General features: G+C 40.6%; 1 protein-coding gene across 3 annotated transcripts in view; it reads right to left on the bottom strand.

Moving 5' to 3' along the window:
- SDK1 (sidekick cell adhesion molecule 1) overlaps positions 1-24,108 on the bottom strand; it is a 420,202-nt gene that overhangs the window by 72,947 nt on the left and 323,147 nt on the right. For all 3 annotated transcript variants that reach the window (XM_065684560.1, XM_065684562.1, XM_065684561.1), the window contains exons 24-29: positions 15,879-15,988; positions 13,307-13,457; positions 10,886-11,123; positions 5,003-5,118; positions 4,238-4,427; positions 2,344-2,442 (exon numbers count right to left, since the gene is read on the bottom strand). In XM_065684560.1, the coding sequence (XP_065540632.1) occupies positions 2,344-2,442; positions 4,238-4,427; positions 5,003-5,118; positions 10,886-11,123; positions 13,307-13,457; positions 15,879-15,988 (904 nt within the window). The remainder of the gene's footprint in view (positions 1-2,343; positions 2,443-4,237; positions 4,428-5,002; positions 5,119-10,885; positions 11,124-13,306; positions 13,458-15,878; positions 15,989-24,108) is intronic.

The following is a 24,108-nucleotide window of genomic DNA, read 5'->3' as shown; positions in this document are numbered from 1 at the left end:
AATTATGAACAAATCAACCTAAAGTTCAATACCTAGAAGGATCCTGGGAAAAAAAAGTCAACAAAGAAGCATCCATGTACTAAGGCACAGCCAAAACGTATTTGTCTGGAGCACATAATACATATCAAATAATCTTGTTTTCCATTTTGCCAGTGTAACTGGCCAGGTGGGAAGAGTAGATATGATCCACATTGACTTTAAGTAAGGATTTAATATGGTTGCACACAACCCCATCAAAAGAAAACAAGAGAAACAGGATCTAGGAAAAATACTATATATTTTGACTTGAACACTTGAAAAAATAGGTCAAAATATTACCAATAGTTTTCCAACAAATTGGGAAGACGTTAAGTGAGCTCTCATGAGACCTCCCGGATTGAGTTTGGTCCTGCTCGATATCATTAATGACCTGGCTGATGGAATTGCATTCTACTTGCAAACTCCAAAAATGAAACCAAACTGTGAGTGGCTTGTGCACATTTTCAAGGCCAAGAGTGTCATTTAAAGTGATCTTGATAATAAGGAGAGATGGTCTGGAATCAGTAGTATGAAATTCAATAAAGGTACCTGCAAATTATCATGCTTACAAAGAAAAAGCTTAATGTACCTATAAAACAGGGACTGACAGACCTGGAAGTGTACTGCAGAAAAAGGGTAAGAATTTATAGTGGGTCATAGACCATAGTTACACCATCAATGCTGTAGAAAAAAGTCAGGTCAGGACAGTATCAAGTATCTGGGATACGTTACTGGGAATGGACTGTGCAAGACATCAGGAACATCAGTCTACATGCTAAGCATGTAGGGGACATCTTTCAAGGGACATCTTTCTCCTTCCTTCCCAACCCTGCATTCGAATGATCTTATTACCAATGTAGTGGCAATGAGCAAGAACAAACTGAGAAGGGGATGAATTGCACAAAGCACTCTGTAAAGACAAAACAGAACAGAGTTCCTACTCCACCAAGCTTGCAACTTCAGCAAATAAGGCTGACAAAGTGCAGCAACATGAGACACTGAAACACAGTGGGGAGAGCAAAATCGCTTTTGTACTTTCTCATCATTTCTATCAAATGATTTTTTTTCCTCCTTAACCACATCCTGTGATTCAAATCCCCATCTCTACTGAGAACAAGTTCTAGGACACACAGTTTCTTAAATAAAGCAACAAATCAAACCCACAAGACAACCTGGAAGCCCAGCTTCCTCAAGCTGCAGAGAAACCCTGCATGGATCCGTCTCTGACTGCTAAACTCTGCCAAGCTTCACATGGACTCTTTTCTCGTGCCTAGAAAATCCCTGCAGCATCTGCCTTCCAATCCCATTTGATGATTTCCCCGCATATGCAGGCATCAGGATCACTTTGGGAAACTATATACAGGAGCAAACACTTTTAGTTCTTGACTCTTACATGCAATATAAGACTGGTTCGTTATTTTTTAGGGATGCCACCAAGGCAGCAGCATTTGAAGCAGGCACCCTCCACCAACAATGGAGGCTTTAGGGAATATTGCTAAAACACACAAGCCTGAACAATGGCAGTGAAATTAGAAGCAGAAGGGCCTGGCAGAGTGCGAACTAAACAAAACCCAAAAGCTTTTCCTTCTGTTTTCAGAATTGAGAGACAACTCTTTACTCACCAACTAGAACTACTGTTAAATATGTTTACCATCAACAGAGGAGAGAATATTTCCTGGTAACTACTAGCTACTTTAATTTTAGAGGCAAGAATGAATTCTTACATTGTAAAAACCTTCACGTTTTAAGTACAAGTAGCAGCTGGTGTGCATATTGCAAAGGCAGCCCAGGAGTTAGGAGAGCGCAAAGGTAAGAAGGTTTTTCCCAAATACCTGTCGTGCCTTGCTGCCTCTATGTCCCTTGATGAAAAGCCAAGTATGAGTTAACTCCTTGCAACCTGTCAGGCAGTGTTATCCAAAGGAAGCAATAAAATGGAAGCACACATGAAACAAACATTGGGCATGTTTGGGAAAGGGAGAGAAGGAGGGGGAAATCCAGCTCTCCCCTGCTGCAGCTCTGCAGGCAGTTTGCCCAACAGCAGCCAAATAGGTTACAAATCCCAATGTGGATGGGAAGAGAGATGACAATTCAGTGACATGTGATTCTGGCTGTGGAAAACGAACACTATGGAGCTTAGCAGACTTCTCCTCCTCACCACAGGATACCATGTCTCTCAGCTGACACCAACATGTTTTCTTTTCTTTAGCCACAGATTTGCTTATGTGTGGTTTCTAATCGGACATGCCAGGGGAAGGAAAACCCAACAGCCAGAGCTCGCTCTGGTCTCCAGCCCTCTCCTCCCAGCCCTGGGAGGCTCCCCCTTACCCAGAATAATTCCATTGGGCTCCTCTGGTGGCTGCCAAATGATCCGTACGGATGTCAGCCTCACCTCGGGGAACACCAGCCTCACAGGTGGCCCAGGAGCTGGAAAGAAAGAGATCATGCTAGCAAGGATTGTATGTCAGAATTTTAAGTCTGCTGCTCACCTTGCACAGAAGCAAGATACTATTGATATCTTACCAATAGTAAGTAGGTAGTTAGGAGTGCCTATGTACATACATAACACACATTTCTTCTGAGGAATCCTGTCCATGGCCAAATGCCTATAGCACCCACGGACACCAAACATAATGCAGAAACAGTGCACCCTACAGCGTACTCCTACACCTGTGTTCAGCAGGATGCTCTGACAAAGGAGCTTTGTGTTATCTCCCAGCAGTGTAGTGAGGAGTCCCTGTAACTGACTGCATACTATCAAGCAAGTCACGAAGCTGCCTTTAACAGAGAGTTATGTGTCAGCTTAATCCACTTCATACCTGTTGGAATTGAGTAATATCTCCTTTCTGTGTCATCAGTACCAGCTCTGAACTGCCTTCTGATTTTACATGTGCATTTTAAGCACTTAGGTCTGAGCAGAAGAACCTGAGGCAGGCAAGATGCACATTAATACAGACGGCTGGTGGCTGCACTGACCATCCCAGGTTCACAAGGTGAGAAGATGCTAATTCATACATTAGCATCTGCAAAATTTCCCCTGCAGCACAAATTCCACCTGCATTACCCCTGATGATACTTTTAATTAAGTTGAGCCCAGCGGAGACACAACATATTTCTGTCAGGAGTATGAAGATGGGAGTACAATTTGTATCATTTGCCAACATTCACTTAAGGGGTAACTGCTATAATGGGGTTATCCTAAACAAACAGTTTTAAACATTTCTCATTATAGTCTGATATGTACATTTCAGTGAGTGCTTTTTGTCTCCCTGCAGAGTTCTCCTCACGGTAATTTCTCCTTGTTTCCTTTCAAAGAAAAGCCATGTTCCCACACAAGCAGTGTGAAGAGAAAAGGGCTAATAAAATGTCAGGGAGCTGCTGTCCCTGTTGCCATCCCCATCCCTGTCCCTACATGCCCTTACTCCTTCCCTGCACTTCACAGAAAGTATCTTGTTAAGCCAGAAGTCTGAAGGTGTTTTCAGCCCAACCAAATCACCTTAATGAAGTCGCTTGTAGAAACCAATGTTTATTCCATTACTATGCTGAAAAGATTTTGATGAAAAAAAGAGACATTTCTTTTAGTTCATCTTCACTGGGAGCAATACGCAGAAGCCTCTCACACTGACATTAACCTTCACTTAATACTGAAAAGGTAATGAAGCTAAAGGTAACTTTAGCATCTGCAAAGCCAAGAATATTTTAACAGTTGGACTGAATTTCTGTAGAACTCCATCAGCAGGAATGCTCCCTCACTGGTATGTTCACATAGCACTGTGGTAAGGGGCTCACTTTGGACATGGGAGCGCTGGAAGCACTTGCAAAAGGAAGCTGGTATGACCATCTTCCAAGGTAAGTGCCGTATTCCTTTTGGAAATCAAACGGGAATGGATTACTGAAGTTGCAAATTCCATCTCTCCTCTTCAATCCAATCAGACCCAAATTTGTTTATTGCTTTCAATTACAGCACTCTACTTCTTTGGTTTTTTGAGCATGATTGAACTTCAATAGGAATTTATAACTGGGCTTTAAAATTTGTCTTCAGTATAAACTGTCCACACCGAGCATTGGAGAACAATTTTAGAAGTCTTTTTCTTCTCCTGATCTGCAGGGAAAGAGGAATTGAGGGACTTTGGGTCTCTGTGGTTTTGCTAAATCTTCAGCCCTTTAGGTTCAAAGTTGGAAAAAGAATATGCATCTCCAAACAGCCTTAGTTTAAACTTACCATCATCTTTTGTTCTTTCTACAACTGCAGGAAAGCTGGGGACTCCATCTCCGATACGAGTGAAAGCCAGTACCTGGATCTCATAGAGCACATACTTCCGCAAACCAGACAGGAGGAAAGACTGTGTGTGGTTACCTCTTACGACTTGGCTCTTTGGCTCAGAGTCTAAATCTTTTGCTTTGAAAAGTATCTGCAGAATAAATGTATATAAAAAATAGAAAGAAAAAGGTTGTTACATGAGGACTGAAAAGAGGGCTATACAGTTTACATTCATAGAATCATAGAATGGTTTGGGTTGGAAAGAACCTTAAAGCTCTTTCAGTTCCAACCCCTGTCATGGGCAGAAATGCCTCACACTAGACCATGTCACACAAGGCTCTGTCCAACCTGGCCTTGAAGACTGTCAAGGATGGAGCATTTACCACTTCTTTGGGTGATATGTGCCAGTGTCTCACCACCCTCACAGTAAAGAACTTCAGTATATCTAACTTGAACTTCCCCCGTTTAAGTTTGAATCTATTACCCCTTGTCCTGCTGCTATAGTCCCTGATGAAGAGTCCCTCTCCAGCATCCAAACCCTCCTTTTTCACAAAATACGAGATTATAATCACCAATCACCCCTTTCAAACAGCACACTTCCTACATCTTCTTTAGCTGACTTATGAATAATATAAATAGCCAGCAGGTGAATAATGAATAACAAATGAAAAACATATCTAAGTAATGCATTAAAAATTAAATAAGCATGAAACTCCCATTGCATACCTTGTAACCCAGGATGAGACCGTTCTGCTCGGGCTCGGGGACTGCGGTCCATGTCAGAAGGATCTGGGTTGAACTCACAGCTTCAGCAGAGACATTCTCGGGAGGAGCAGAGGGAACTGGAATCAAAAAGCAGAAATCAGTAAGATATACCAGGTCATTTTGCTCAGGATTGTGCCAGGACCCCATAGAAGAGTATTCAAATACAAAAGGGCTGGAATAGGTTCTAGATAATCCCTTCCTCTCTTGTATTGAATCTACACCTTTGTTATATTTCAGCCTGCCTCACAGTTTCTTGCCAGATCATCTCAGAAACCACAATGCTTGTAAAAAGCTAAACATTTAATCCTAATCAGTGTCTACAGATAGACAGTACAGATGGACAGATATTAATAAATTTCAAGTTCTCTATATCTGCATTAATGAGAATCAAGTTTAAATAGCTGGACTTCCACAGAATTCTATCTCTTAGTATTTCTTTGCCATACATTTCATTTCCTTATGCCAAAAGTTAGAAATCTTTATGAACGGGAGTTTACCTTATGGTACTACCTGTTCTAACAAGAAGTTTTGTACCAGCCTAGCTTCCTATATTATCTGAAAGGAAATTATAGCATCTTTTCTAGAGTTAGCAATAATTTCAACCACTGCACTGCACTCCCCATTCAGTGAGAAGTTCTTTAACCTCAAAGCCTTTTAATTACGTGATAGTGCTTAACCCTTGCAATATATCATTTATAGGTGGATACATTAACACAAGGTATATTTTCAGAGACTGGTACGGAGTAAATGAAAGACATGCCTATTTCATTTATGATGCAAAATTGGCTCTTACAAAATGTGAAACATCATTAGAACTGATGGCATAGGAACACTGTAATTTTCTCTGACTCCAAAGAGCAAACTTGCATTTTCTCATGGCATTAAAACTCTAACCGCTGCAAAACCACCACACAACTGCAGGCTTCTGTAGGCAAGCTTAACAGCATGCCATGTTACACAAGCACAATTTGAGGCTATTTTTAAGAGTTCACATTTTATGCTGCCCTTTTGCATCTTTTTTTCCCTGTAGCATTTCCAACATCCAAAGGGTACAATCTTTTCTAAAGCATGATACACCTGTCAGACCTCAAGGGAACATTCACCAACTTATGTTAAATGAACACTTATGGACAGTAAGGCTTGATTAGGTCCTGAATGTATCACAAAAAAGAGCATGAATCACTGCCAAAAGTAATGCTTTCCCGGCTGTCCGAATAAAAGGACAGATCTGCTGTTGTGAAGGCGATCTCCTGAAGCTCCTAGCAACATGAATGAAAGAAGTGTGATACCAGAATTAATATCAATTGAAAACCAGACTGTACCACTCCCAACCCTTGTGCACTCCAGGTTAACCACAGAGGTGGTAATTTTTGAAACAATTTCCCTGCTACCAATTATATGGGACATAAGAACCAGGACACCAGCACATAACTGCAGCAGACTAAAATCCAATCTTTTCCTAACTCCAATGCTGAAGTGCCCTTTCTTATTTCAAAAAAATCTTACCCTAGATTTATCCCTCACGAGAATATAATTACATTAAAGGAAAATAGATCACCAGGAGCCATGAATGTCTTTGCAGAGCTGCCATAACTTTATCTGTATATCTCCACAAAAGCTACTCCCACATGAATCATTACTTCTGGTGAAAGGGTGGAGGTGAGTTGCAGGAAACCAGGATGTGTAGAGGAAAGAAGCCCTTTTCCAGCCACATTTATTTTTATTTTATCTGGTTTGAAGCCTCTGAAGAGAGAAAAAGTTTATTTTACCAGTATTTCATTTCCTGTTTGATCAGCAGCCCTGAGATTTCCCCAGCTCACAGAAGGTGGAGGCTGTGCCCTGAGTGCATGATTGCTTTGAGGTGTGTGTACAGCCATGCTGCTGGCAGGGGCACTTGAAAGCTAACAAAGCAGAGCATGGTCTATCTGAAGATTCATTAGCCCACGTTCCTTTTAATTCCCACTTCCAGCCAGAGCAGCTAACTGTCCCTTCTCTCTGGAAAAGAATCTAAGCCCAATGCTAAAATGGCAGAAATAACTTGAGTTCATTGAGTGTGCTTTAGTTCTGCAGTTCTTGTATTAGTGTTGAGGATTTTATTCATATGTGGCTGTATGAATTCAGGACCTGCAAGTGATATTATGGATCTTATAGTTGCTAGGCTTTTATCAAGTAACAGACTTTGATCAACCCTTTAAGAACTAATTGAATCACAACATTAATTTCTCTGACCTCCCTCCTCTCTCAGGATATAGTAATACAAAGAAATTATAGTTTGCTAAGACTAATTATGGCTTAAATGAGGCCTAAAGAGCCCTCTTTCCTCTGGAAGCTCCCTTCTGTAATGCTGATTTCCTTAACAGTTGCACTGAAGACTTTATTATAAGCTCCAAAGCAGAGTTCTCATTAGTAACCTGCAAGAACAGTTCAGAAGCCAAGCAACAGTGTCAAAAAAAGTATCTTAAAGCTTGAACAAAATGAACAATAAATACTGAAACTAAATGATGAGCTAATTCAGCACACTGCCAGCTGCACAAGGTACTTCAGATCAAACATAAGAAATTATAGAGCTACTGGTGCTTTGTACTGGAATGTCAATAAGAACTTAAGTTTTTAAGGTTATTCCTGTTTGCATCTAAGATCATGCATCCTCTTTCTACATCTGACATTTGACAAATAGCAAATGTTGCTGTTTTATGTCTCTAACAGGGCTAAAAGCAGCTTTTAATAAGCCAGCCTGTATTCTGGCTTCCTAAGAAAGCTAGTGGGGTGCAATGGCTCTCTCTTTTGCAGCTCGTTTTAGCTCAACATCCATCACTGTTTTTTGACAGTAAAAATTAAAGTGGCATATTGTACATCTGATGTCAATTAAGAAGTGCAAATTTAGAGCAAGGTTCATGGCAAAAGCAGCAGAGCTGCAGTACACAACCATTTTGCCTATAAAATTAGCTACCGCAGGCCAAATTTGCTGCTTGTATAAACTGACAAATCCCCACAGTGACATTGGAGCACATTTGAATTATCAAGCAATGCTTTATCACACCAAAGTAACTGCTCCATGAAGGTCAGCCTCTGAAAAATCCAGAGATTGATCCTTGCCATGGATATGTGACCATGCTTGTATAGTAGGTGCTTTTTGTAAGGCAAGTGTATGCACATTTATACAGCTGAATACTAGGAGCCCAGAAAATATTACAGCACTGGTTAGGTGTATTTGAGATGAATTGTTTGAAAATAAGAGGGTTTGTACCTAAAAAGAAGCAGCCCTGTCAAGGTTATTCTAACACATTAGAGGGCTTAGTGTTTTTTTTGCTTTCTCTATACTGTACCTGCTAACAGTGTCAGTTATTGAGCAGAAACTGAGCTTGTTCCTCTGCAGTTATTTTATACTGTAAAATTAAATGAGCTACTTAATTTCTAGCGTTATAAAATATTCTGGATTGATAAAACCTGTCCTGTTTAAGAATCCTAATTCATCCCCCTCCATCTTCAGCTGCTTGCAACTCTTATCCTAGATTTTCATTTTAGGGTTTCCCAACTGTTTTTCAAGCCTGGATTACCAAAACCTCCAGCATTGTTTATTCTCTCATAGTTTCTTTAGTTTCAATGTATTTTATATGCAAGGGCTTCAGAAACCAGAGAGTACCTGTAAGGGCATGCTGCTCCTTTACTGTTAGCATGGGTGCTCAGCTATTAGTGACAGGACCACATATCCCAGAACAAACAGAAGTGCTCAAGTACAGCTTTATTTTCAATAAAGGGTTTGGACCCCAGTGGCTGCACTGTCATTAGATGCAATGAGTTGATTTAGCTCTAACTTCTTAGGCTCTTTGGACAGTGTAAAATACAGAACCATGAGTTCTGCCAATGAATAATCATGGCCAAGGCACTTCTGGCCAGCTGTGAAGGATGTTTACAATCTGCACCAGGGAAACCAATTTCCCTAAGACTCTGTCTTTAAAATGGATAAATACTTAAGCCATCTGCTTTTAAAGCACTTTGAAAACATACGTGATACAGAGAATTGTTCTTATAGTTCAAAAGACAGACCTAAAAGTGCTTTGACCTTTCGCTATGACAAGATATTTTTTATTTGCATTTTAACCCCATTTGACTCCATACAGGTTAACTGCAGATTCTCTGAACTTCTCCCATGCAGCTTGCTGCTATGCCAGCTTCTTCTATATTCTAAATCTAAGAAGACACAGCCAAGTCTGAGCCCTGACTTGCTCTATTCAAGAAATCAGATGTTAGTATCAAAGAAAACACATGGAAAAAAATAAATGAGTCTTTATGGCCTAGATCACAGCTTTGTGTTATTTTGATCCTGGTTTCTGTGCACCTCCTCCTATCAGTTTCAAGTCAACCTTCTTTTAATACTGCTAGAGGAAATGCCAAATACACATGTAACCTCTGATCTTCAGATGCTGAGCAAGAGCACTATAAACCTAAGGTTTTATGAAATGACTTAATCTTAGTGTTTACTACATTTCAAAAGAATTGTTTGAAGAACAGTGGAAAGGAGAAAGTGGAGAATGTGATATCTTTTTATTATAATACTGAACACTTCAAAACTGTTCTGTCTGGGTCACGCTATCTCTAACTCCAGCACAAGCATGCCTTGTTTAGAATACCTCTGGCAATAGCTTTTCAATTACTACTTCTCAAAAAGCAACACTTTAATGGAGGGGGGTGATTTTGTTTAGACTTCTTCTCAGCTAGTTCAAAGGGTAGTTATCTGCACCAGCAGACCAAATCCTGCTGTGTACAGTGGGTTCACACTTCCCACCAAGTACAGAGTGCACAGACATGCATATACATGTGTCTATGACTGTAGGGTATGCATAGGATTAAATTCCAACACACATTTCAGGAAGAAAAATGGGAAAAAATAATAAGAACAAGTATCAGTGTTGAACATGGCATAACTAAAGCTCACTACAAGTTTTTATGATTAAACTTTTAAACCATATATGTCATCCACTTTGTTATTCCCTTGCAATATAAATTTTAATTTATCAGGTGCATGTAGGGTAGGTTTGGAAATAGGTTTTGTGGAAGTTAACAGCTGGAGAACAGCTTCTCAAGATCTGTCTTTACTGTTGCTACTAAGCTAACAATAATTTACTGTTCTGTGAGACTGAGAGTTTGCTTCTGATATTTGAAGTCTCTATGCTGGTATGGATAATTCAGGAAGACAAGACAGTACATGTGCTCTAGGTCTATATGCAGGTTATGTCTATATAGCCTTGTACACACAATTTGAGAAGGCAGTTTTGAAAATGTGCTATCAAAAGCTCAGATAATTATTTTATTTCAGCTAGATAATGATTTTATTTCAGCTCTCTAAAAGAACTTGTGCCATTTTAGAGCTACTAGGTGCTTGAAATTAAATTTCAGATAATCACAACTGCAAGAAAATCCTCCTGAGCCTGGAAGCAGACAGGGAAAGGTGGAGAATGAGGGACAATAGTGCAGTGGGGAGGGAGAGGAAGTGTGAGAGACCTGCTCAGCCAGACAAGGTTCTCTTTGTGTTGCCTGTACTGCTGCCAAATAAGGGCAGGAACGGGGAGAGGTTGTTTTGTTTGCTTTAAATACATAACCTGCAGGTTTTTGCAATAAAGCAGGGTAGGAATAAAAGAAATAAATAACACCCTCAAATGTCTATATGTCTTTTTGCCTTCAGTGTAACTAGAGATTGATTTTTTTTCTTTCATTTTAGATTTAATGGATCAACAAGCAAAAAACCCCACCCAAAACCAACCAACCAACCAACCAAGAACAAAAGGACAGAAAACACTGAACTTCAGATGTGCCCTTCATAGCAGCTACAGTGCTTTGACTTACCAGACTCCCGTGTACGACCTCTCACTACTTCGCTCCATGGTCCTGCCCCAATGGCATTGAAAGCCTGGATCTGCAGTTCATATTCTGTCCACTCCTCCAGATCTTCAATTGTGCACTCTCTTTCCAAGCGGTCATTAATAACCTTCATCAGGGCAGGAGACTGCACATCCACACGCCAGAACTTTATCCTGTACCCCACTGACTCTGGATTGCCATTATATTGTGTGTCAGGGAGGGGCTGGCAAACGACAAAGAAAAGGACAATATTCCTATACAGACCACACTGCCAGAGCTTTCCAAACTATATACCAAGGCTGACTGAACTCATATAAGGCTATAGGAAAGCCAAAAAGATCAAGAGGTTGATTTTCTATTTTCTTTATGTTTCATGATCTCTAAATTTCTGTTGCTTGAAATTCTCATTTTAATTTTTTCCTTATTTTTATCAAATACATATGCCATTTGCAGTGGGTGTAGCAACAGAGATGATATGAATACAATGTATTTCAGAGCTTTGTGATTAATTATGGAAATGAATGATAAATTGCTGAAGCATGTGACAAATTCATTTATCGTAGAGTTTTTACTGATTCTCTGCCTACTCATTTATCAGCAGAGATTTCTTCTGGTATTCTAAACTCCCCAAGCAATTTCAGAGATTAAAATGTGAAATAATTAGCCTACTTCATGAAGTTTAGAGTTTTTCCCCTGTTAAACTATGTGATGCCACGGATGGCTGAGATTCAGTTTTGTGTCACTGGAAAGGTTTGACACACATTAGCATTTCACAGCTTAGAAGACTATCCCGCAGGTAAGCAGGGCTAGAAATGTGACCCTTATTCTTCAGGAAGGAAGGAATTCCCAGCTCCCAGGGGTACACAGATTCACTGGAGGGTCTTGAAAAAAAGAAGACATTAGCACTTTCAAATACTGATATTATTAAGCATGAAAAAGGTGTATGAGGTAATTTTTAGCTGTGGCTGTTGCTCCTCCTGAACCCTGCACAGCTTAACTCACGAAAAACAGGCTTCTAGGTAGCAGAGAAAGGAAATATCCTAAAAATGTTTTGAAGTGTCTTAAAACAACCTTAAGTGAATTTTGATGGGAGATATGTAGGTCTGGATAGTACCAAAGTTTTAATGATGTGGGCATGGTGTTCACACGGTAAAGCCACGAGTGAGTGATGTGGGTCTTATCAAATGAACTGCAACAGCTTTTCTATGGATAGTGAGGTGACACCTTCAAGTTTTCAAGGTTCAGATTTAAGTAGAGTGTCCCTCTGAAAAACTGCAATTATTTCTTTCTGACAGGAGAAAAACCCTCTTGTTTTTAAGCCTGATTTTCTTGACTTCCAGCCATGATGAGTTTATGCATGGAAAAGCTAACATTTGGGCAAAAGAAAACCTGTGCTTCATCAACTTCACACTACAGTAACCCCAGTGGAAAATTCTGCCTAACAGGGGAGAAGAAAAACCGTTCTGGAGCAGGTTAATTGCCAAGTAAATCCCAGTGCAGCAACTCTGCAGGCAACTGAGACAGTCAAAGGGGCATAACAGTATCAGCAATCACTGCAACTTCCCAATTAATCATTTCTTTCTACATTTTATCACATAACTCCACACCTTTTCACATAAATATAATGTTCCTACAGGATTGTAATGTGCTGCCCTGGAACTGTTAGCTCAGTATCTGCAGGATGATTGCCAATGGCTGGTGTGTGCCTTCTGCTTTGTACAAACAGCTGAGCCCTAGAAAACTGCAAATTGGCTCAAGTGTTATATTCCTGTACCACACGTTGACCCAGACTGAGCTACTAGACTCTCAAAAGCCAAGGTTTTACACACAGGCATATATTCATAGACTCAGAATGGTTTGAGTTGGAAAAGACCTTAAAGACCATCCAGTTCTAACTCCCTGCCTTGGGCAGGGACACCTTCCACTAGAGCAGGCTGCTCCAAGCCCCATCCAAACACAAACACTGCCAGGGATGGGACAGTCACAGCTTCTCTGGGCACCGTGTGCCAGTGCCTCACCACCCTCATAGTGGAAGAGCTTCCATATGTCTAATCTAAATCTCCCCTCTTTCAGTTTGAAACCATTTCCCCTTGTCCTGTCATTACATGCCCTTGTAAAAAAAAATCCCTCTCCAGCTTTCTTGTTGGTCCCTTTAGGTACTGGAAGAGTATATCCCCTGATGAAGTGCCAGAATAGTGGCAGTATGCAATTCCTGTGATTAATAAAGCACTTAAGGTTAGTCTCAGATTTCCGACTATTCTGAAAAGGAAATAATTTTCTGTTACTCCTTCTGCTGAACACAAGGAAAAGGCATTCTGAAGCACTGGCCTGACCCCTGGAGAAGTGGCCACATATCAAGCACCAGTCCCTGGCTCCCCTCTGCCCCCGTTCCCCTGCCCAGCTCACCACCCATCGCAGCCGGAGGCTGGTCTCGCTGGCTGTGCGCGCGGTGACGCTCCCAGGGGCCACGTCTGGTGGGGCCTGCAGTGTCTGTATGACACGGGAGGGTTGGCTCAGTGGGCTGGGGCCCACCACGTTCACCTGCCTCATCCGGAACCTGGAGCGGAGGAAAGATGCAGTGCACGTTGTAACAGCTCAGTGAATAGTACCTCTCTATCCAGAATCAGAAAAAAAGATGGAAAAGTACAAATTAGGTCTTTCTAAATATTCCACAAAGGTCGTTGCGCACTGGTCCCCTTTGTATTCACTGCTGAATGCTTTATGGTAACTGCTTTCAGATCCTCTCAGGTATTAAAAAAAATGAAAATGAGATTAGCTGAAGGTCTATTAGAAACGTCAGTATTTGTGTGAGAAATTTATGTTAATTATACCAAGCCTGATGAGCTTATGCTAGCGGTAAGTGATTTTCTCTTGCAATGCTTGTACAATACATTCAGAAAGGTATTAAAATATCAAACTTCAGATATTCTCATTCCCTGTCAATATAAAAAATACACTAGTGATAACATTTCCCCTCAATTACTGCTCGAAAGAAGCTGATTTATCCCTGTGCTGCATTTTCAGCCTTCCTGCACAAGAAAGATTAAGTTAGTTAATATGGGTATGTGCCTTTAAAAAAATACCCTGTCTGCTTGAAACGATCTTTTCTGCAACAGAAATTCCTACTGGGTCACAAAAGATTTAGGGAAATCTTTTTGTAAGGAAGCACAAAATAATTAAGAAGTGCTGTACATTTCAGATACTCCCACCCATCATAAGCAATGATAGGTATCCAGCACTTGCACATACATACTTAACCTGTTCATACTAAGCACAGCAGTTTGGGACCTAATGACTAAGCTTGGGAAAAGGGTGAGTTAATCAGCATCACAGTGTTTATTTATCTGCTCTGATCTCCCTAGAAAATGCATTAAAGGAAACACATTGAAAAATACTGTCTTTTACAGATCACTCTCAAACACTGGCACCATATATAGAAAAGAAGCTGGTTGACAAAGACGTGGTCTGAGAACTAGCGCTCATGATTTATTTCCTCCGTAGGCAATGACTGAAGTTGACCAGAAGACAACAAATCCATTTGGCAACAACTTTCTAGATTTCAAAATATTATATAAAATTGCTCTACACTGAAAGAAAACAAAAAAAGCTCATAGCTGTCCATGCATGAGTAAAAAAAAAACCAGGCAAATTCAAGGAGCTGATTAATGATGAAAAGAATCAGAGAACTGAAAGTGTGAAAGCTCCCAGCATAACTGGGATCACTCCAAAATTCAATGGATACAAGACAGAAATGACATATAGCAGTAAAAAAGTTTAACAATATAAAAATCCAACCACCCTGAATGCCTCATATACTTCCTCATTATTTTTTATCCCCAAAACATTTCTGCATCATCTGCTAGATGTGCAAGTCCAGCTTATTTTGCATGGACACTGACTGCTGAATTCTGGTACAACTGCACTTAACGGTTCACTTCTGCCTTTTCAGTTTTAAGGATCCACCTTTATGAGAAGAAAATATTCTCAACCTGAAGATCATTCTTCTAAATCTCTGCACCAGAAATCTCTGCTCACATTCAAAAACTTTCAAAGAGCTTTTAGTAAAATGTTTAGCTCTTGAGGATGAGGTTTAAAACCACTTCAGTGGAGAGTCTGTGAGAAATTTAATATTCTATGCTGCCGACAAAGGAAAGAAATTAGCGTACCAGCACTGAATTACTTGTAAATCATATGAGCTTTACTTGGTTACAGCTAGTACTAGCTCACAACATCACACTGGCAAGCTAAAAGGTGCTACAACCAGCACAAAAGGGGCAAGTTTCTAGTAAGCTGATGTAACACTTGCCACTATACCTCCTTGCAACCCCAGCCTTCACATTATTTCATGGTATTTCATGAAACTATTTCCTGAAAGTATTTTCCATTGGGATTAAGTCACTCAAATTCTCAAATCTTGTCTATATTAAAGCAACATATCATTTGAATTGAATTGATTTAGAAATCAATCTCGTTTAACTGGGGTGCACCCATAATGTAAATTCACTTGAATCAGATTAAGCACTGCATATATCTATTTAGCTTAACTCGGTAAATTCTTATAAACAAAGGTTTCATCTAACTGATGTCATCAAATCAAGCCAAATCAATAAAAAGTTTAAACCGGCATAAATACGTAATCACAAGTTTGCACCAGTTTAACCACAATTGATTTGTCACTGACTGATGTTACACTGGTGTGTAACCCCTTCGATAAGGGCAGCCACAGGATATCAGTTATCCATAAAAGCATTTCACTGTGCACTTGGATTTCCTTTTAAAGTTGTGAAATGTATTGTATGTAAATTGCAATTAACAATATCAGGCAAGTAATTTTAAGTATAAACTATGAAAACAGCAAAGCTTTTCCCCTTTTGTTTAGAATATAAACCACAACCAGATGTTTCTGATTAGGAAAGCTGTTCCATGCTGCTATTCACTAATTTTTTTCATGCTGCAGCTAATTACCTGCTGTTCTTACCTGTAATGAGTGTAAGGAGTAAGGTTTGGTACCTCTAGCATCTGAGCATCAGGTTCATTCTCAACCTCACGAAGGCTCACCCACTCTTCTTCATCACCCAGTACACCAACCTGTACATGGAAAGGTCAGAAGGAACACAAAGCAGAATAAATACAGGTAAATGATTATATATATAACCTATTTCAGAAGGTGTGTCATCAAAGCAGTGGAAGGACAAATGCTTTTAAAGGTATATTACCTAGTTAATAGTAATTTTTATATGACAAGGCACTAGCTATTTACAGCCAGGTTTCCTTGTACCTGTTGGGACTTCACTGGGATCTTCTGATAAGTTCTATTAAAAAAAACCCACCATGAGAGCACTAATACCCTGTTCAATCTCACTGGCATAATAGAAAAGTATTGAGCAGTGATATAAGGAAATGAAAAATAGCCTTGCTAATAACTCGCAGGAACTGATGCATACTAACCAAGTCTCAATGGAGGCAAAATGCCACAGAAATGAAGATCGAGAAAGAAGAACAAAGTCAAAGAACAAAAGTGTTTTATCCTTATCTGCTGGTCTGCACTTAGACAAGATTTTTCCATGTGCAGTCCTTTGTATTAATTAATCACAACATGTTGCCCAACACAGTCCCTCAGCTAAGGCAGTGTTAAAAAGGACAAAATGGCGATGAGAATTGAGAGTATTACTTTCCATACAGCTTTCTAGAGATAAAATGAAGCTGAATCGGGACTTAAAAGGAAGTCAATAAGGCATGGTATGAAGACCAGAGTCTGACTCAGGACCCTGGACTATAGCAGCATCAGTAAGCAGGGTTGTGGAGCACACAGGAGCGTGGAGGAGACAGAAGAGATGTGGTAGAAGCTGGGCTTTGGAGATTTGTTAAGTGCTGAAACACAGGGGATCCTCAAAAACACTCACCAAGAGAATTCCCTAGCACTATGTACATTTGCTCTGGTGTTTCAACCATAGTACAAAGGGCAGTACTTGCAGTGCAATTCCTTCTCCCTACTCCAGTATCCACAGTCATGGACTGAGGGATATCAGAGGGTACATAGACAGCTATTCCCTTTAGCATCTATTTACAGACTTATTATCCCTGAAGATGCCTAATCCTTTTTCAACCTAATGACACTACCTGCTCCCACAGACTGCTGTGGCAACAAGTCCAGAAGCTCACAACCCACTGTGTAAAGAGCTATTTCCTTTAATCTTTTTTAAACAGATCCTTTATGAGTTCTGAATACTGGTTACAGCCGTAGACACTGTCAAAGCACTCAATAGCCAACATAGCCCAAGTACTTAGAATCAAAAATTAGGTTTCATTCACTCTTTTTTTTTTTTTCCCCCTTCGGAGAAGCAGCCTGATTTATTTATAGATGTTTTAGTTCTTTGCTCACCCAGGACTTGATGTGCTACATATTTATGTTTGTGCATGAAGAAATGACACAAGGAAAATCAGGTCAAAGAAATAAGTTCTGCATTGCACTGTGAAAAGAAGCCTCTGTGATCTTCTAGCAAAGGACTGCTTTCATGAACGGATGTGGTGGCACAGGTCTGGATGGGCCTTTCAGCCTTCTTGGTTACAAAGGACATTGCCACGCACCAAACAACATATAGAATAGATGTCAGTGAAGATTATGAGCCTTTCAAAATTCCCAGTCCCAACTGAGCTCCATAAGTTTTAGTAGATTTGGGACAGGTCTGCACAGTGAAACAGAACAACCCTAAACTGAACCCAGAAAACAGAGAGATGATAAAGATAATTTTTCAAAACACCCTATATTTGAACAAAGAAAGGAAGTGAGGGTTGATCTCAGTGAGGGAAACAGAAGACACTTTTTATTGACGGAGTTCTTGATTAAAATGTCTATAGTAAATGCTTATTTTTGCAAAACTCCTTGCTCTTAACAACATCACCTTGAAGTGCTGCAGTAATTCTATAGCAATAATCCGCAGTGCTTTGGAGGCAGCAAATAATCTCCAGTAGTGAGGTAGCTGTCCTTTTGTATTCTAAGAACAGTAAGAGCTTATTAAAGTATTTCTTGCATAGCAAAAATCAAAAAAAGAAATGAAAAAAAAAAAAGACCACAGGTTTCAATTGTCATGCAGCAGCAGGCAGGTCATTAATACCCATTAAGGACCACATGGTTCAGACCCAGAGGCCCACAGGGCTGTGAACAATTGACATCGACTCAAGCTTGAGAGGTGTCCAAACTCCCCACCCCCACCCCTGCCTGCTCTGCAGATAGACATTTACCAGCTGGCTGCAAAGGTGGAAAGATTAAGGTTTTTTACTGATTGAGAAGCAGCAAAAGCTTCCATGTGCCCAGGACTATGGCAAACCCCTTGTCATGGTTTAAACCCAACCACAAAGCTCGTTCAGTCACTTCCCCCCCCCCCCTTTTTTTTCTCCCTCTTTCTTTCCTTCCCCCCCCCAACCCCTGACCCTCCCCACTCCCAGAGGGATGGGGAGGAGAATTGAGAGAATGTAACTCCCACGGGTTGAGATAAGAACAGCCCAGTAACTAAGGTATAACACAAATCACTACTGCTACCACCAATGATACTAATGATAGGAGAAAATAACAAGAGAAGAGAATACGATACCACCGCCGAACGAGTTCGACGCCCCCCAAAGAGAGACTGTGCCCTTCTGGGTAACTCCCAGTTACCTCCCTGGGCATGACGTGCTGTGGTATGGAATACCTCTTTGGCTAGCTTGGGTCAGGTGTCCTGTCTCTGCTTCCTCCCGGCCTCCCCTCGTCCCTGGCAGAGCATGAGACTCACAAAGTCCTTAGCCAGAATAAACATTACTTAACAACAATTAAAAACAATCGGTGTTATCAGCTCTGTTCCCAGGCTGGAAGTCAAAACACAGAGCTTGCACCAGTTACTAAGAAGGAGAAAAACGGCTACTGGTAAACCCAAGACACCCCTCAAAAACTATTCCACGAGAGAGCTTTCTGGTTGTGAATGCTCTAGGAATGATGGGTGCAGCCTATTGAGGAAATGGCAGATGCCAACCAAGCCCATCACATTGGCTGTTCCCAGCCTCTGGTGGCCACTACCTGTACCTGGAGGTGGGAGATCCTGGGACAAAGTGTCAGTGCTGACAGTCCCCATTAACCGCTTTCAGACTCATTTTCTGCCAAACCATAGTGATGGAGAGGCAGCAAAACAATCAACCACACGTATAGTTCTGTGACTCAGCAAAAGACCTGAAGAAAAATATACTGGGAACTTGCTTCAGTTAGAATAGTACCTTGTAGTGTTCCCAGGATCTGGTGCCAGCATTTGGGAAACTAACTCAGCGGGTTAGATCTCATATTGAAATCAGCAGTATGTTTTAAGAGAGTGCTGATTGTGTGGGGAGGATTAAAGGCTGAATGTAGGGCAGCTTGGTGAACAGCCTGGGGACTTCTGCATGACCTCTGCCTTGTACAGCCAAGCAATTCTAGGTCAATGTTACTCAAAATCAGTTTAATTTATAGCAATAATCTGAGAAATGAGTCTTAGAAAAGAACCTTCAGTGATGGACTTCTGTATTCTTAACTTCCATGAGATCTATAGTAGATTCCAATTTCAGGCTCTTCAATCAAAAGGAAATTATTTCTGCTGAAACACTCTGATGTCAGATCAGAGGAAACATCAGTTTCAAAAATCTGAGTACAAAGGGATTCCCATGGGGCAAAAAGAACTATGGGCAGTGGTAAAGATAAAAGAGTCCTTTGAGGGGCAAGAGAGTCCACTGTGAGCTGCTCTGCATAGAATAAAGTCAGAGGCTTCTTTCTTGGAACTGTTTTGTGGATAACACTGTACGCAAACTTCAGAGGAGGATCATATTTGTTGAGAGATGCACATGTGTGCGTTGGTTTTGGAGGCAGATGAGAACACCAACTGCTTTTCTGTTACTCTTGGCATTAAAACTCCTTAAGAAATGTACTCTGCATCTCCACAGTTCTCTGTACGATAGGGCCACAATCCCCAGGAGGCACCAGGACTGAAACAATGAAAACACCTATGTCCACTGTGACACTTCATATAAACTCTTCATAATGATCAGACATCACAAGTTAGCACATATCCATTCCCACCTCTCAGGGCATTACATTCAATAAAAGGGCACATTCATTTACTATTACGGAAATGAGGCAGTATAAAACAACCCTGGGAGTGATGGCAGAACCCTTCTCCCTGCATTAGCTTCTCCAAAAAGGAAAACAGTACACATTTTATAAAGTGACTCAACATTTTCTGATGGAATGCACTAGATGAGCAAAACTGCAGCCATGTGACTTAAGAGAAACCCAAAATAATTCAAATTTGGAAGGAAAATTTCATTTGCTGTGACATTTTGTAGAAGACTATAATGCTTCCAAAATTTTGACCAGTTATGAAGTACTAACTGCAGGAAAGGAAAACACAGTGTTTCTGTACATTATAGAGGTACCCTGTGTTCTACTATAGTTCAAGATATGTCACAGTTTTCATTTTAGAGGTCCATAACTCACAGTCTGAAGCTACTCTGGGAGAAATCCAGTTCACAGGGTGTCAGCCTGGGTGCCATTTTTTAACTTACAAAATCCTTAAATCGATTCAGCCATTTTTGATTTAAAGACTGGTGAAGGCATAAAACTGTCAAGAGTTTCAGACACTTTATTTACCAGCTCCAAAGTAAAACAAGACACACGAAGAGACGTCACCTTGTACAATGGACGAACCCTGTCTGGGTCACTGACTTGACCCACAAAACCAAATCAATTCATGGTTAAAGTTACAACATCTTTCCCAACACACAGCTTTACAAGCGAATACAGTGATAATATTTTAAAGGTTTTACTACGCTGAAACTCTGCTTCTGCTCACCATGATATTCATACAAAACCTCCCTAAAATCAGCAGAAAGGCTTTAAGCAAAAACCACTCCATATTAGTGCATATACTCATGGCTTTATGACTTGCAATACCTCTTCCTAAGAGGCCCTCAGCCGTTCCACAGGTCATCTGCTGTCTGCACAGTAGCATTAATCACCAAAAACCACACAAAACTCAGAAGTTAGCCCAGCTTTTCTAATCAGCCACTGGAAAGGCCCAAGCTGTGGACTGAGCACCCACCAAGGGGCACTCATGATGATGTCATTTATGCACCTCTCCTGACAAAACACTAGGAAAAATCCAGTGTGCAAAGAATAAGCTGAAACTGGATTGCAGCAGACAGAGACTACAAACATGAAACCACATGAACAGCAGCAGGGATTCATAGTCATGCTTGGCTGAAAATTGCCAGAAAAAATATCAGCAATATATAGTCTAACTGCATCTGAGAGTACTAGATGATTGGAAGGATTTACTGGAATTCTTTGGGGATCAACACATTACCCGTGAGTGTCAATGCCACAAGACAGTTGCTGCTGGTCCCTCTGAACAAGTCTCAGCAGAACCTTTATATTACATTACACCCTCTTCTCTTTAAATTATACTGTATGTGATGGAAAAATAATGTTAGAAATCTTCTTTAAATAGCATTGGTACATTTTTTTTAGCCCTCTGGAAATCCAGTTTCCTCCACTCCTCTGAGTCTAGATTGAAAGATGGAAAAAAAACAGCCTAAAGTTTAAGAAATCCCTTCAGAAGTACAAAATGCAGCTTCAATGGAAACAGAGACACAGGATTTTTTTAAAGCTTGATACTTCGGCATCTACCAGCACTAAAATCTGAAAGACCTGATTCTCCCCTCATGTTCACTGACATAATTGAGAATTAGTTCCACAGTGGCCCCTGTGAATTTACACCCCAGCACAAAAAGCAGAAGCCAAGGCCAGATGTACAAAATTTCACGTCATCTGCAATTCCCAGCTGTGTTTTTCATACAAATTGTTCATGAAGTATCAGACTTCAGAAATGGCACTTAGCCAAAATGGAATACTTGAAACATTTTCTACACCTGCCCTTATCAAGGAAGTTTCATGCCACATAAAGGAATAAAGAAAAACAGGTTGGTGGCAGGCTGTTTGTGTGTGTGAATACAAAATAGCTGAAATTTGTCTGTAAGGACTTTGACATTCAGAGTAAAGAGTGTATTCCCAGTAGATATGGAAGAGAAGACACAGCATATAAGGAATGTCCAACGGAAAGCTATCACCTGGCCACACAGTCAGATCCCAGATAAATGCACGACAGTACCAGGTATTTGTTGGTCACGCTTTATATTGAACCCACTGACAGTAGAAGTACAGTGCAGAGGGAACAGACCTGTGTGCGAGATCAATCTAGTTCTCTTTCTTCAGGAGAGGTCATGCTGCACAAGGACTTCGTAAACTGCAACACACTTTTTCGCAATCTATTAGCTGTTTTCAGCTACTGTGCACCTGGTTGCAAGCTTTCAGAAAGGCTAATGGTCAAAACATTTGTGAATGGATGGAGATATAGTCCCAGTACCTGCTTGGACAGATTATTTACTCTCTAATTTGACTGATTAATTGCAAAGTAGAACATACAGATTAGTGTTTTAATAGTTAATTGTGATCCTAACACTTGGCAATTCCACCTGTTTTAAAATCATAGTTGCAAAACCACACCTTAAGTGGCTTTTAATTTAATGCTAAGGCATGAAACACAACACTGCTATTAAAAGTTGTACATGGGCCAGTGAATAAAACACCCAGAAGGAAAAAAACATCCTCCCTATATGTTCATGTTCAATGTTCATAGAAAACACTGTGGTAGCTTGGGTATACCTACTGCCCTCCTATCTAATGTGGTCCTAAGGAACAGTTATGGTTGTCTATGATAAAATAAAGGTGTTGCAACAGTAGACTGCATCCCAGCACAGATATTTAACTGCTTACAACAAACTACATGAAAAGCAAAAGTGAACACTGGGGTGTGACTTGCAGCTGTTTTGTGAAAGCTTGCGTGTCTTTGAAAGGTAGGCAGGGAAATCAGTGAAGTCCAGAACGCAGGTTCAAGGCAGCTTAGATCAATATCATTTTTGCCCTCATCTCTGCTCCCACTACCATGTTCTCATCCCCTCCCCTTGTAATGGTGCTCTTCTGATCACACACAGCCTGTGCAGAGTTGAACTGTCTGAAACTCATTTGTTCTTGGCTGGATCAAGTCTCGTAGCAGCTCTGGGTATGATCACACCAGAACTGGTGTGTGCAGAAGGCAGGAGTAAGAAAATCATTACAAGAGTGATGAGGATGAGGAGAGGGAATGGGAGCAGAACAACCAGAGCTCTGGTTTAGACTGGCTAAGGATGCTGTGAAATGCCACTTTAAGAGAGAGAGAGTTTGAGTGCTGGCAGAAAGGGGCTGTGAACAAAGGATTACATGCAGCTGTCATGCTGGGAACAAGATTTGCTATATCCTTAAGGAGCCACCAATTTACCTGCATATCTGAAAAGATTTTTGTTAATCATGGGAGCAAGATTACTCTTTTGCTTGCTTAATTAAATCCACTTGGAACAGCATTTCTTGTTATGCCAAAGGTAACGAGCTACAGTGCAGAGAAACTTGCAGGATAGTTGGTGAAAACAACTGCCCGGGCTCTACAAAGATTTTGCTGTGCTCCTTCCCCAAATGGAGCAAAGGCTCCTGGATCCAGGATCTACCAGAACCACTAAGCCCTTGACTTTTCTAGCAACACATGAGATGATGATGAGGGTTCGTGAACAAGGTCGCCCTTTTCTCCCTGCACACCAAAAATCCTTCAACCCCTATTTGTACCTGGGACGCTTCAAGCATGCAGATGAACTTAATGGGAATTATTATCGCAGTTTTAAAGCATTCATTTCACTTCAGTGGTGCTCTGAAACTCACAGAATTAACAAATTCCTAGCAACAACAATTTATCTATCACAAAAATGCTTCTCAGAATGTGCCAAGCCACCATATTACAGGATTTCAGTATTTGATTCTGTTATATGCGTTGTGTATGTAAATGGTACAGAATGTACCAACTTGTTCACAACAAACTCATTACCAAGTAAAGTGATTGTATCAACATGTCGAGGTGGTGACGATGATTTAAGAAGTCCAACATTTGGTCTTAAAAACAGATTATATTATTTATAAAGATCTGTGGGTGGGAATGAAGAAGCAAAGCTCATCTGTCAGGAGAACAAATGAGGAATATGTAACTCCTCCAAGGCATAATGACAGCAGAAAGAGGCATATTGTTTAAAGCTGATGAAGAAGAGAATTTACCCTGTTCATATATAGA

Source organism: Lathamus discolor, chromosome 6 (assembly GCF_037157495.1).
Source record: "Lathamus discolor isolate bLatDis1 chromosome 6, bLatDis1.hap1, whole genome shotgun sequence".
Taxonomy (NCBI): domain Eukaryota; kingdom Metazoa; phylum Chordata; class Aves; order Psittaciformes; family Psittacidae; genus Lathamus; species Lathamus discolor.
The sequence above is the reverse complement of the archived record's forward strand: the minus strand, read 5'-3'. Positions and strand labels throughout refer to the sequence as shown.